This window comes from Choloepus didactylus, chromosome 15 (assembly GCF_015220235.1).
Source record: "Choloepus didactylus isolate mChoDid1 chromosome 15, mChoDid1.pri, whole genome shotgun sequence".
Taxonomy (NCBI): Eukaryota; Metazoa; Chordata; class Mammalia; order Pilosa; family Megalonychidae; genus Choloepus; species Choloepus didactylus.
The window spans coordinates 67,822,399-67,836,029 of record NC_051321.1 but is presented as its reverse complement, the minus strand read 5'-3'; the positions used below and the strand labels follow the sequence as shown (position 1 = coordinate 67,836,029).

General features: G+C 54.1%; 1 protein-coding gene across 2 annotated transcripts in view; it reads right to left on the bottom strand.

The window, feature by feature from the left end:
- The window catches only part of UNC5B (unc-5 netrin receptor B), an 80,402-nt gene extending 67,272 nt beyond the window's left edge, over positions 1-13,130 (bottom strand). For both annotated transcript variants that reach the window (XM_037804682.1, XM_037804683.1), the window contains exon 1: positions 12,598-13,130. In XM_037804682.1, the coding sequence (XP_037660610.1) occupies positions 12,598-12,676 (79 nt within the window). In that variant the 5' untranslated portion in view covers positions 12,677-13,130. The remainder of the gene's footprint in view (positions 1-12,597) is intronic.
- Between the last annotated feature and the right edge of the window lie 501 nt (positions 13,131-13,631).

Here is a 13,631-nt window from a genome sequence, read left to right as displayed (position 1 = left end):
GCTTTAAGACTAGAGTATACATATTTTATTATGCTAAATAATTGTACTTAATACCTATTTTATTCAGTGTTTATACCATGAATGGGTGTTGAATTTTGTCCAAAGCTCTTTTTTTTTGGGGGGTGGGGTCCATAGCATCTATGGACTTAATCATGATTTTGTTCCCTTAGATTCATTAATATAGTAGATGGCATTACAGTGTCTGTTATAAATATTAATGGATTAATTCTGAACCAATCTTGCATTCCTGGAATAAATCCCATTTGGTCGATATATCATCTTAAAAAAGAGAGAGAACAGAACTGGACACCAGTGATCACAGCTATCATTTATTAAACACTGTCTCTGTCTTCTACGGTTTTATCTGATTCAATCCTCAAGACAGCCATGTGAAACAAGTTTCATTAATTCCCATTTCACAGATGAGGGAACTGAGCCTGACTATGGTAAAGCAGCCTGGCCAAGATCACCCAGCTAGCAAATAATAGGAATAGGATTGTATCCCAGTGTGATTCCCAAAGCCCTAGTGATATATGGGCAGCATTATTTGTTTATTATTTAGTGTTATTAAAAATCTTAATATTTGATAAGTTGTTGAAAGAGGAAGGTCTCTGTAAGAACTGGAAGGCTCTCTCTTTAGTCGCCAGAAGCTAGAGCTGCCCTCCTCAACCTACCCCATGCAAGCCTGGCAGAGGAATGGAGGGAGGGCTGTGAGGGGCTGCCAGCCAGGTGCACAGTCAGCAAGCAGAGTCTGCAGGAGGCCCCCAGGTCGGCGAGGGAGGGGCAGTGGCTTTGAGACCTGCCATGCCCCCTTTGACCCTCAGCCTCGGTTTGTCTTGGCATTTAGGTCTCAGGCTCTGGGTGATGTGGGAGCAACTAGGAGAATGAAGACGGGTCCTGGATGGTGGTGGGCTGGGAGGGAACAAAATGGATAGAAGAAAACTCCAATTCTCCACTCCCTGCTGGACTTGCCTGCCCCGTTTTCTAAGAATGGGCAGCCGGTCGAGGGATTATGTAACTTTTGGTAGACATGGCAGATGGTGTGCTGGCTCAGACAGCATCTAACCCAGCACTGACACTAACCTTTCCTGACGTGGCACCCAGGGCCTCCTCGGCTCTGGGGTGCGGGCACACAGCATGGTCTGGGGACACAGAGAGGGATGGGAAATGGTCTGAACTCTTGTAATTGGCTCAATAGCCATGGCCAGCCAAGACACAGAAGCCAGGGCCCAACCTACCAACGGACAGGTTCCAGCCAGGGAAATGAAGCACGGGCCCTCACTGCCCCACCCCACAGAGAACTCACTTCTCAGGATGTACCACACAGTCCTTGCATTAACAGACCCTGCTTAGCCACCTCCTTCCAGCTCAGATCAGCAGCACCAGGTTTGGAGAGCAGTTTCCAATGCACTTCTCTGGTGTTTTCTCACTTGGCCCTACCTGGCACTCAGCTTCTTCTATTCTTTTTGCCAGTGGGCAAACTAAGGCTCAAAGAGGGTGAGTGATTTGCCCATCATACAGAGACAGAGTTGGCCTTAGAGCTGAGGCATCCAGACTCCCAGTCCAGTGCTCTTGTTATACGTGTGTGACAACGCAGACTTCTTCCCTTGCTGATAAGCCCCAGGGGAACACCAAGTCGCCTCAAGGCCCATCCTGAATCACATGTACTTGGCTTTCCAATCATGGACTTGGATGGCTGGAAGGAATCCCACCTTATGCTGAAACCTCTCCATGCTAAGAGGAGAAGAATGGAAAGAAAGAAGGGGAATAACCAGTGATTTACGGACTGATTTCTTTCAAGGTGGAGAGAAAAGAAAACTACTTATATGCACCATTGTATTTAGTCTCCCCAACAACTAATCAGGGTCCCCATTTTACAGTGAGGGATGGAGGCTTGCAGAATTGCAGTTACCATTAGGGCAGGGACTTGAACCCAGGTTCTCTGATTCCCGGGTCGACTCTTCATCTGGACAGATAAGGGCACCGAAGCCCAGAGAAGGAAAGGCACTAGCCCAACACCACACAGCATATTAGCTGCATAGCTGGGATGAGAATCCAGGCTTCCCAATGCTCAGTTTAGCACTCTCTCTGCTGTTGGCTCCTTTGTATGTTGCAGGTGTATCTGTACAAAAGTGGGATGGACCAGGAGGAAGATGTGGGGCCAGATAAAATTTGCAACAAGGGTCACTGTGCTGAGCAGTTATACTGGCTGCCTGACAGGAATTCCAGGCCAGCCTGTGGCAGGGGCTCCTGGCAAGGGCCGCTGGGTGCCCAGCTGTAAGGGTGGTATTTGGGCCAGGTCTACTGCTGCTTCGGCCAAAGACCTGAGGATGTTTAATCTTCCAGGAACTCTCCCTTAATGTTAACACCACGTGCAGTGCCAGGGAGAGCCTAGCTCAGCCGGACCCTGCAGCCAAAACTCTCCTGCACCAGACCCAGATCCTGCCAAGAAGCTGGGGTGGTTGTTCTAGGGGGCCAAGGCCTGGGGTCAGACCTCAACCATGGACCTTCCGCCACACCTCTCAGCCCTATACCCGCTCCCAGGCTCCAGGGTCAGTGTCCATGCAACGGGACATTCTCTTGAGCCACTAGAAGGCAAGGTGGAGATGAGTCATCAATGGGCTTGGGGATGCCAGTAAGAAACATACATTTTAAGGGGTCCCAGATCAGCTGGGCTTTGCTAAGGCCACCTTGCAGATAAGGATGCAGTTTACCAGACCAGTCAGCATCTGCCAGTCTGCTTTCTCCACACAGAAGGGCTGAGGGCACTTGACTGCTATGTTTGGCTAATCTTTTGTGGCTCATCCAGAATTTACTCATTTCTGGATGAAATGAGTAAATTCCTTCCTATATGGGGCTCTGATCACTGAAGACGAGGCTCTGACTTCCACCGTGCCTGGACATAGTAAGAGCTCAAAGAAAGAAAGCAGGAGAGAATGAAAGGAGCAAGAGAGGCAGGCAGTAGGGGAGGCTGTAAGCATCTATATTGCAAAGGAATGAGAACCTTCTAATTCTTTGGTAACTCATCCTCAGTAGCCAGTCCAGAGCACAGCAGGGACTGCATCGCAGCGTCCTCTTGGCTGAGCTTGATCCATTCTACAAATATGAGTGCCAAGCATTGTGCTGGGACCAGGACACGTGAATGAACAAAAGCAGACCCAGCCTCCTTAGTCATTAGTGCCATAGTGGCTGTCCCGTCACCCAGCTGCTCCAAAGCTGCTGTGCCTCCACCCACTGACCTTGCCTCCCCATCCCCAGTGCCCGGGCTCGGTGACAAACAAAGGGAAAGGGTGCAAGGCTGCCCCATACAGCATACCCCACCCCACCCCACCCCGGTCACTGCCCTCTCTGCCTCTGAGGGGTTGTGCCATGAGCCTGCCTAGCAGTGTCACAGAATGACCAAAGGTGGGATGGGGGAGGTGGGCAGGAACAACCCTCCTGGAATTTCCAACTCAACTTCTTGTAAGCTCTGCATCCTCCATGGGTGTCAAGGTCCCAGGCCGGGCAGGCAGGTGCCTCTGACTGCGGTACAGAGCTGCTTTCCTTGGGCTCTGTCTCCTGGTGCCACTCGGGGCCTTTGGGGGCTGCGGGCTCCTGGGTGATCTCAGCAGAAGGCTTTTCTTCCAGTCCCTGGAGAAACCTCCTGGGCTAGGGCAGGCCCAGGTGTGCACCAGGGACCAGAAAAGGCTGCTTCTCTCCTCTTCTCACCCCTCTTCCTGGCTCTCTGGCCAACTGGGAGCTGCCACCTTGGGCTCTCTACCACTGGGGCTCTCCTACCCAGAGATGCCAGGGAGAGAAGCAGAGCCCAGCTCCAGCCAGGGGTCAGCCAGATCAGGGGGCGTGGGGAGCAGGAGGCAGGAGGGCAATACAAATCAATGGAGCACCTACTCTGTGCCAGGGCTGCACACTGTTATCTCCCATCGGTCTCCAACCAGTGAAGTCAGCAGTATTAGCCCTATCTCACAGATGGGGAAACTGAGGCTCGGAAACTGACCCAAACACCCAGCTAAGATTTGAATCCTTTGAACCCCAAAGCCTTGGTGCTTTCTACTGTACTAAGAAAGGACCCTAGACTCAGAGTTTCTTGTTTTTCAAGATGATCAGATGTGAGTCAAGGGCTGGATTTGGAATTTGTTTCCCGGTGGATATGCCAGATGTTCCCACCTCCCACCTTCAAGTACACATTCCCTGCCAGGAACATCCTCTCTGCTCCCCTCAATTTAGCTAAACTCTCCTCATCCTAGGGCCAGTCATATTCCATCCCCTCCTTCAGGAAGCCCTCCTTGATGGTCCAGGCCCATGGGTGTTTTGGTCTCCCCCCAATATCTTATGCATTTCCCATCATACCACCCAATATCTGGCACCAATAATGATGACGACGATGAAGATGATGATGAAAGTGAATGTTATGGAGCACTTTAGAATATGCAAAGCACTTTTATGTATTATCTCACTCATCCTCCCCTCAACAATATGATGAAATTTATTCTAGCATTACTCCCATTTTACAAAGGAAAAAAGCTCAAAGAGGGTAGGCGACTTGCCCTAGGATACACAGCCAGATGGTGGCACAGGCAGGATTTGAACCCAAGCAGTCTGACTGCACAACACATCAGACCCTCTCAGCCCACACCTCTTGGCTCCTCCTTGAATGGGTTCCTCTCTGTGGCACCATCACATGCTTCCCTTGCACCCCCCAGCATCACAGGCCTGGCACATGGCTCATGCTTCATAACCAAGGAGTGACATAAAGTCCATCAATTTCTCAAGGGTCAGGCCCATGCCTTGCCCATCTCTGATCCCCAGAGGCCAATTGAATGAATTGAATGAATTCGTGTTGATCCCTTATTCCTGGTTTTAGGACTGGGCCATGTCTTCCAAAACCTGCTGTGAGGACAGGATTCCTCATTCTCCAGATCCTAGATCAACAACCCCAGCCCCTAAGAAGTGAAACAGTGGAATGACATAGGGGCCAGGTCTTGGAGCAGTCTGTTCCTACCACATGCTCCACTCTCGAGCTTTGGGGGTGGGGTGGGGTGGGGTAGGGGCAGAGGATGGCACGTGCCTCTTTTTTCACAAACCAAGGCTGTCCCCACTGGTGGCGTCCTCCCGGGCCTTGTTTGGCATCTGGAGCTCTCAGACTGAGGCAGGAGATGCTTATGGAGCAGGAAAAAGGACCCAGGTCCCAGAGGGTGATTTATGGCTTCAGAGAGAGACCCAGGGCTGCATAATGCACACAAGGGCATTCCAGTCGATAATATTGACTTTCCGGAGGGGCCTCTGTAAACACAAGTGGTTCTGGGCCTCGGCTACCTCTGTCTCTTGCTGGCTGTTGGGGGCTTCTTCAGATAGACCCAGATCAAAAACATGCAGCCCTTAGGAATCATACTTTCGCCTCTCTTCTGCCTCAAACTTGCTGATGGGGAGACCATCCAGGATCAGAGAGGGAACAGCACTTGCCCAAGGTCACACAGCAGAGGAAGGGCAGGAACCAGAGTCTCCTAACTGCTAGGCCAGGATGTTGGCCCATCAGGTGCTGATCCTCCCTGCTTCCTCCCTACCCTCCTCCCCCTCCTGAAGGAGGAAGATCCTGAACCTGCAGGCTCTATTGAGAGCTCACTGTGTGCCAGGCACTGTGCTTAGTGCTTTATCCTATGTCAGTCATTTAGTTCTCAAAACAACTCCGTGAGGACAATATTATTAAACCCCAGTTTACAGATGAGGAAACTGAGCATGGCACAATTAAGTGTGCTCCCTAAGGCTGCAGAGTTAGTAAGTGGAGATGCAGGGAGGCTATGTTCACCTCCTCAGATTTCCAGTTGGCCGTGCCATGTACCCTTCTGCACCCAAAGCTGAGGGCCTGGGGAGGGGCCTTGGGGTGGGAGGGGGCTGTGAGGAGGAATGTGTGGTGATAGAGGGGCTGGGGGTTCACAGAGGTGGTAATGATAAATTTCCCCTCTGACTGGCTCACAGGATGGCTGGGTGGTGAATTTGGTCCTTCCCTTCCTACCCACTCGGAGCTTTCTGGTGGGGGCATGGCGGAAGGCAGAAAAGTATACCTTCCCATTCCCCCATCCAGGAAAAAAAACCCCTTCCAGAATATCAAGAGTATTTCCAGAGTCCACTCTACTTTCAAAAGCCACAGAGAGAGAGAGAGTCAAAGAATAAGACACCTTTTCTCATAATCCCCAGACCCAGGTCCCAACCCACAAGTCCTGAGAGTAGCAGGAGTGGAAATATGGCCAGGATGCTCGTTCATCAAAAGGATTACTGCCCGCTCCAGATGCTGCCAGGGCCAAATTTCCGGAGCAGCAAGGAGAATTTTGGGGCTGGGCACACCTGCTCAGGTGCCTCAACTATCTAGCCTCTATTCCAACCCCTTTTCAGGAAGTGCTCTAAGAAAGACGTGAAGGAGGAAAGATGCAAGGTCTGGCTCCCCTCAGCTCCTCCGGGAAGCCTCCAAGGCTTACAACGTTTACTCTTTGCTGTGCTCATCCCCAAATAAACTGTTACCCTCATGTGGCATCCGAGACTCTGAATGTCACTTAACATTTTCTGGAGTGGACGGCAGCCCCCCTCATTCCCCCAGGAAAGGACCTCCTCAAGGGCCCTCTGGCTCTGACCTGGGTCCCACCCTGCCTCTTTCAGGTTCCTATCTGGGCATCCGCCTTCCCAGAGGGGCTCTTCCGAGGTCAAAGTGAGATATCAGTTGTAAAAGGTTTTATAAACTGTGAAGTAACATGCACATACATTGGGGGTGTGATTTTCCTCTAGGTCTCCCTGCTCTGGAATGGCGCACCCATCCTAGAGTTAAGGGGATGGCAGTCCTCAGTAGGGGCAGAACTGGGAAGGCAGGGAGGGGGTGAGGACAGTGGCGTCCAGCATGTGTGTATTTGTGTGTGTGTCCGCTAAGAGTTGCAGCCCCAGGCCACGCTGCTCTGAAATGTCACTTTCCATTAGGGATGCCACTCACTGAAGCTCTGCCTGTCCCTTCTCCAGCAGATTCCAGAGGAAAGGACCTCCTGGAGGGAGAGGAGCTGAAGGGAGAGCCTGACCCAGAGAGCAGACTCTCAAACCACCACCCCTCCCACCGCCCTGGGTAAGCTGGGAGCTGTCTGCAGGGGAACCCAGAACTCAGGACCCCTGCCTTCCTGGGGACAGTTGCCCAAGCTCCTGGGCTGGCTTGGGCCCCGTCTTTGCCAACTTTCTTCCCTCTGAAGCCTGGGCCCCCTGCCCTGCAGCAGGTATGCCCCAGCTTCCCTCAGCACTGGAAGCGGCCCCTGCATTCAGGCCCAACGCTGCTCCCAGCCACAGCAAGGAGAAAAGAGGTCTCCTTAGGCCTGAAGGACCAAAGGGCAGGGGTCCCATCTTGAAGTGGAATCCCCAGCAGAAAGCCACGGTTCAAGCTTCCCTTGTCCGGTGGTGACTCACTGTCTCCAAAGTACAGCTACCTATTTACAGGCAAACACTCCACAACCGCACCCATATGCACAGGGCACACCCACATATAACCCTGCTACATCACACATCCCCATATACACAAGGTAGACCCTCCTCAACAGACACATCCATCCCTCCTGCACCTCTTCGCACACCTAACACCCAAGCAAGCGCACCTACCCTCACTTCCCACTGCACACTCCCACCTCCACCCACCTCCACAATACACACTCTCGCACCCACAAGCCTGCCTTCCTGAAGAAACAAGCCGCGCGGCGGTGGGGAAGTTGGGAGGCGCTGGGGGCAGCCTGGGCGAGGGGTGAGAAGGAGGGAGGCTCCGCGCGCCATTAGAGGTCCCGGGGCTCCGCAGACCTGCTTAGCTCGGCTGGGTGGGTTAGCGCCGGCGGGGGCCGAGGAACGAGGTGGCGACGGGGCTGAGGAGGCGCAGGAGAGGGAGGGGAAGGGGCTCGGCGCGGACGTGCGCGCTGACACCGACTCACTGCGTGGTGCCGAATCCAACCCACAAGCAGCGGAGATGCTAATCAGGCCGCTTTGTCGAGTAGGGCAAATTCGGGAGCTTCCAGCAAGTCGGTGCTTTTGGAGAGAAGGAAAAGGAAACAAAAAGGGTTGGGGGGGTGGAGCGAGGGGGAAGCGGCTGATTTATGCCTGCACTTCAATAAATGTTTTTGCTGCCATTAGCATCATGGAAGACCGGGAACCAAAAGAAAGGGGCGCCGCGGAAACCTGTGGTTTTGCGCGCTCTGCATTTGGCTGGGCCGCGCACTCGGTGGCAGCTTCCCGCCTGCGCCGCGAGGACGCAGCAGCAGCAGCAGCAGCAGCAGCAGCAGCAGCAGCAGCAGCAGCAGCTGCGGAGGATCTGCCCAGAGTTCGAATCCAGTGAGCCCCCCAACTTCCAGTGTGAAGCCAGAGCCACCTCCGTCATGCCCGTCTTTTCCCAAAAAGCCCAGTGGAAGGGCTTACCTGGTCCCGTCTCACCAAAATGTGTCCGGTAGGGGCGAAATTAATTCCCGGCGCCTGGCTGAGAGCAGGAACAGAGAGGGCAGGGGTTGACACTCCAGCTTCAACTTCGGGAGCAAACCCCAAAACAGATTCACCCCACCCTCCTGAAACTGCCCACTCCGTGTATGACTCCAATTACAGTATTTTTAATTTTCCTTAAAACAACAACAAAACACATTAAAACAGAAGAGCACAGAATGCACTTGTTTGGTTTCATTTTGCTTTCACAGCTTTAATGACTCCATTTGTGAAAGCTGTTTAGGAAACTGGTGAGGAGGAGGCCAGGAGAAGCACAAGTATGGGCCTGGGCTGCCGGCTTCCTCTCCTCTTCCCTACCCCCATGTGGCCATTCTGCCTAAACAGCATTTTCCCTTTTCTCTGCCCACCCAGCCCCAGATCATAAGCCCAGCAATCCCAGTGTCTGAGTCCCTCCTCCCTTTCCTGCAGGCCCCAGTGGGCTCCAAGCTGGCGTCTTCCCATATGCTAACCTCTGGGGGAGACTCCCAGGACTGTCCATTCAGAATCCCTAAGTTCACTCTCCAAGCACTCGGAATGGAAGGGTTCTATCTTCTCCCCTAGCCCCATCCCCAAAGTCCTAGGAAGCCCACACCCTCTTTAGTAGACATTCGTGGCTAAGGGCAGGGGAGGTGGGAGGTAGACCCCATCTCAGGTCTGACAGCAGGGAACAGGGTCACACAGCACCTTCAATCCAGGAGAAACTCAACCACATAGTGGGGTAGGATGGAGACCCCAAAGCTTCAAAATGAAAAGTGAAAACACATTCTGTCCCTGACTACAAAATGGGTGGGTGCGGGGCTCTAAAATGCTAACGTTTACCTAGCAGCCCAAGGGAACTTGGCTTGTTACTTGTCTTACTTTCCCCAGGTCTGGGCAGTTGCTGCAAAGGAGAGGACGTGCTGGGGGTCTGGGGCAGAGTCACCTTTGAGTACCAGCCTGGTGCCACACCCCTGACCCTTGGCCCTGCCCTGCTCCATCTCTCCTGGGTCCCTGGCTCCCAACTTGACCTTCTTTCCCCCACCCATCCCAGCTACCCAACCCAACCTTATCTTTAGCTGCCTGCCTTAAGTGACGCCCCATTTCAGAATCTCAACCCCAGACCCATGCTGGCCGGTCCACAGTCCAGGTGGAACGGAAGGGCCAGAAGGACTGGACTGAGGAGTGGGAGACCTGAGTTCAAATCCTGGCTTTGCCCCTGAATCCCCAAGTGCCCTTGGGCAAGTCGGGGCCTGTCCCAAAGCTACAACTGCTAAACAAGTGGTTTGGAAAAGAGGGGAGTTATTTTGTCCTATAGAATTCCCTTTGTGAGAGGAAGCAGGGAAGAGGAGAGAGGAGAGAGATTACAGATGAAATTCCTCCCCTGCAGTGATACTTGGTACTTTCACTTTAATGAGAGAACCCATTCAGATGCTCTTGATTTTCCATTTGTTTAAGTGAGATGAGTGTTTGCCATAGTGTGGGGGGAGATAAGGACAGGGACAACACACACACAGCCTAAGCAAAGACACTAGGAAAATTCTGATTTTAATTGTGCTTTAAAAAGAAGTGTCATCGTGACACCTTGGCTTCTTCTCAACCAATCCAGCCAGAGGCCATGGAAAGGCTCATTAAAAGCTCCAGGAAGGGCTGAAGAGTGGGGTCCCATGAGCTTCCCAGGGCCAACCCTGGCTTTTGAAGTGGCCTCTCCTGGCCAGTCACTGACATCTCCTTCTCAGGATCTAGGGTTTTTGGTTCCGGTTTTGATTTATCCATCATCAAACTTTATGGCTTTAAAAAATTCTCAATGCAGGAAGCTCATCCCCATATTCATCGGAAGTGGGGGGAAATATGAGAGGGGTTTGGACACACCCAAGAAAGAGCCCCTCTGTGAAGATGGCGTCCCCTATCTCAGCTTGGTATGAGGTTCACAGCAGAGCGGCAAATATGGGACTGAGTGGAGGGGTCCAATATGGCCTGAATCACTCTGGCTAATGGATAGGAGCCCCGCATATAAGTCTGTGACCTGCAGTCAACTGAAGGCAAGATCTAGGGAAAGCCAACACTTTGGCCTTGGTTTTCCCCATCAATGAAATGGGATTCTAGCAAAATATGAGGGATCCACTGGGAAAACCCAAAAGGCATTCTGAAAGATGCTTTGTGCCTGTGGCAGTAGAGAAAAAGGGTTGTGTGGGAGAAAGGGGAAAGTTTTCCCTCCCGAAGGCAGGTTTCTAAGGGCCACATTCTGGGCAAACGGAAGGCTGCAGGCCAACCCCACCAGTTGGCCCCTCTCCAGGCTGGTGGCAGGCAGCCCCTGCCATGCTAAGTAATGAGCACAATTCCAATACTGACTCGGCTCGGCGTGCTAGTGAGAAATCAAAGCCCAGTATTAGAGGCCATTTCTGGCTGGGCACCATGTGTGCCCAAATCCATCAAAGCCCTGGGCCTGGGGTTTTTTCTAGGAAAGGTGGGGGCTGGGTGCTTTGTTAATCAGTAAAGGCAGGACACCCTCAATCTTTCCAGCCGAGCCCACCCTCCAGTTCCAGAGAACTCGAGGCCAACTAGTCTTGTCTTTCTCCTGCTACCAGATCCCCCCACCCTCAGTATTCATTCTTGATCCCACCAGCTGCTGGTTCAAAAACAGCTTCCCAAGACCTAACCCTGCCCATGTGTCATTTACAGACTTCACTCTACCCTTCAATCACCTCCCCCAAAACTCCCTCAAACCAGAAACCAAAACCCCAGTCCAGCACTTCCCACAGCCAACTGCATCCTTTAAAACAAGGTTGGTCATTCAGCAGCCTCCCCACCTCCCATCATTACCTTCCAACTTCAAAACACTGCTTTAAATACCAGAGTCTGCCCAAATCATAATTAACTTGGATCAAATGACAGAGTGTCATAACTTTGCAGGCGGGGCTGGGGGGAGGGGGGGACAACAAACGTAGAGGATGTGCTAAAACCAAGCCTTTATTCCTGGGCCGTGGGAATCATTAATTCCAGAATACGGGATCTTTGGCTGTTGGGGAAGGGGAAGAGCGGATGTCAACATCCAAGCGGAAGGGGGGGGGGTGCGCTGAGTCATCTCATCCACTTTTTACACCAGCTTTCCTGCCCCATTTTCAGCCTCAACACGGAGAGGGCTCCGTTTCAGATGTGCCCTCGCCCCCCCTCCATACCCCCCACTCGGGGAGCCCGGGCGCCAAGCTGCCCTAGTCAGCCCGCGTGCTTGGATTCGGGCACGAGAGAGGTTGGTCTCGGATGTTGACTAGCTCCCACAGAAGACACAGCCCAGACAGCGACTCCTGGCCTAACTAAAGGATGAAGGAGACACGTACACATCCACCGCGAGAGGCCGGAATTAGGGACTTTATTTTAGGAGCCCACCTTAAGGCGTCTTGCTCTGTTCAGAGCAGGCGCTGTACCCAAGCGAGCGCACCTTGTCTGCTTCCTGGACGGAGAGAATGTCGGTGACCCATTTAAAGGGAAACTCGGCAGGATCCACTATGCCCCCCCCCCCCACAGCCGCTCACCCCCTCGCCACCCCAACACCCAGAAAAAAAAACCTTCAGACTTGCGGATCCAAGATCTCGGCGAAAGCTGTGTGTGCAGAATTCAGCCCTTCATCCCGGCCCACCCCCAGCTGGCCAAGCGGGACCCGGGCTTCCCGTCTCTCACTCCCTCTGCGTAGAGGGCGGATTCGCTTTTCTGAAGCGCGAAGGAGCCAGGACGAGCCGGAACCCGGACTAGGAAGTTGTCGATGAACGGCGGCGAGCGCACACCTTGTCAGCGATGGGTTTGTTTTTCGGGGCCGCTTTCAGGCGCGCGGGGAGCCAGGGGTCTCCTGGAGACAAGCCCTTTAGGGGGCGCAGACCCCAACTCAGACCTCCGTTCCACGCAAAAGAAACTAGCCCTTCTAGTCCGGCGCAGGAAGCTTCTGGCTTATTCCGAACCCCTAGACCCCCCGCGAGGTGGCTGCGACATCGCCCACTTTGACCGGGCAGAGAAACCTGACTTTCAACTTGGGCGATCCTGTCGCTCTGCCTGCGCGCACCGACACGGCGAAGGACAACCTCAACTTCCCGGCAGACTGGGGCGCAGCGGTCCCCTCGTCCCGCGCCCCCACGCCGGCTCACTCCCTACCTGCTAGGCTCAGCCTCGGGTTCCAGCAGAGCAGCAGTGCCAGCAGTAGCGCGCCCCGCGCTCCGCTCTGGGCCCACATGCTCCCGCGGCCCGGCTCGGGCGCTTCTCCCCCGGGGCTCTCTCCCTGGCCCCAGCCTCGCCGTCGCCGTCTCCGTCGCCGCCGCCTCCTCCTCGCCGTCTTCCCCGGCGCCCGGCAGCGCCAGCCCGTGCCCTCCGTGAGGGCAGCGGCAGCCACGCTGCGCGCAGGGCCGCCCGGCGCTCGGAGCACGATGGGTGTCCGGCGCCCGCTCTTGAGCCAGGCTCCGGCGCGCCCTTCTCTGAGCTCCGCGGATTCCGGGGCTCCAAGCGCTACCCCTGCCCCAGCGTCCTGGCTGGGAAGTTGCGCGGCCAAAGGTGACTGCGCTCAGAGGCGCTAGCAGCTGCTAGTGCCACACGGTCCAAGCCTCCGTGCGCGCTTTTGCGCGCCCAGCCGCTTCCCGCGGCTCGGGCGCCCTTGTCGGCGACGGCCGCCTGCCACAATGCCCAGCGGAGCCGCTCGCCAGTCCTAGTAAGTCTGCTAACACAGAACCGCGCGCGGCCGGGGCGGGGCCTGGGCTGGTGAGGGCGGAGCCTGCAGGGGGAGATGCGAGGGGGGACCTGGAGGCCGACCGGGCGCGGCCGCAGAAGAGCTTGGGGGCCTCTCAGGGGGTTCCTCGGGAGACGAAGGGCCCGGAGCTTTGGAAAACATGGGAGGTAGATTATGACTAGAAGCGGAGTCTCCCCAACTTTCCTTTCCAAAACCGAGGAAATATACCTTTGGGCTCTCCTTTGGCTTGGCTGTGCCGGCCTTCTTTGAACTCAGGACGCTCGCTCTGTTTATGCCCTATGTCTCCTTACGTGTTTTTTTTTTTTTCCCAAGAACGAGTCCCCAAATGAGAAAAATCTCAAACACCCAAGTTCCAAGATTAAGCTGGGGAGAGTTACAGCCATGTGAATTTGGTATACATTTGGATCATCCTGGTTGGCACTACTTTGCTGCACGACCTTGGGCAGAA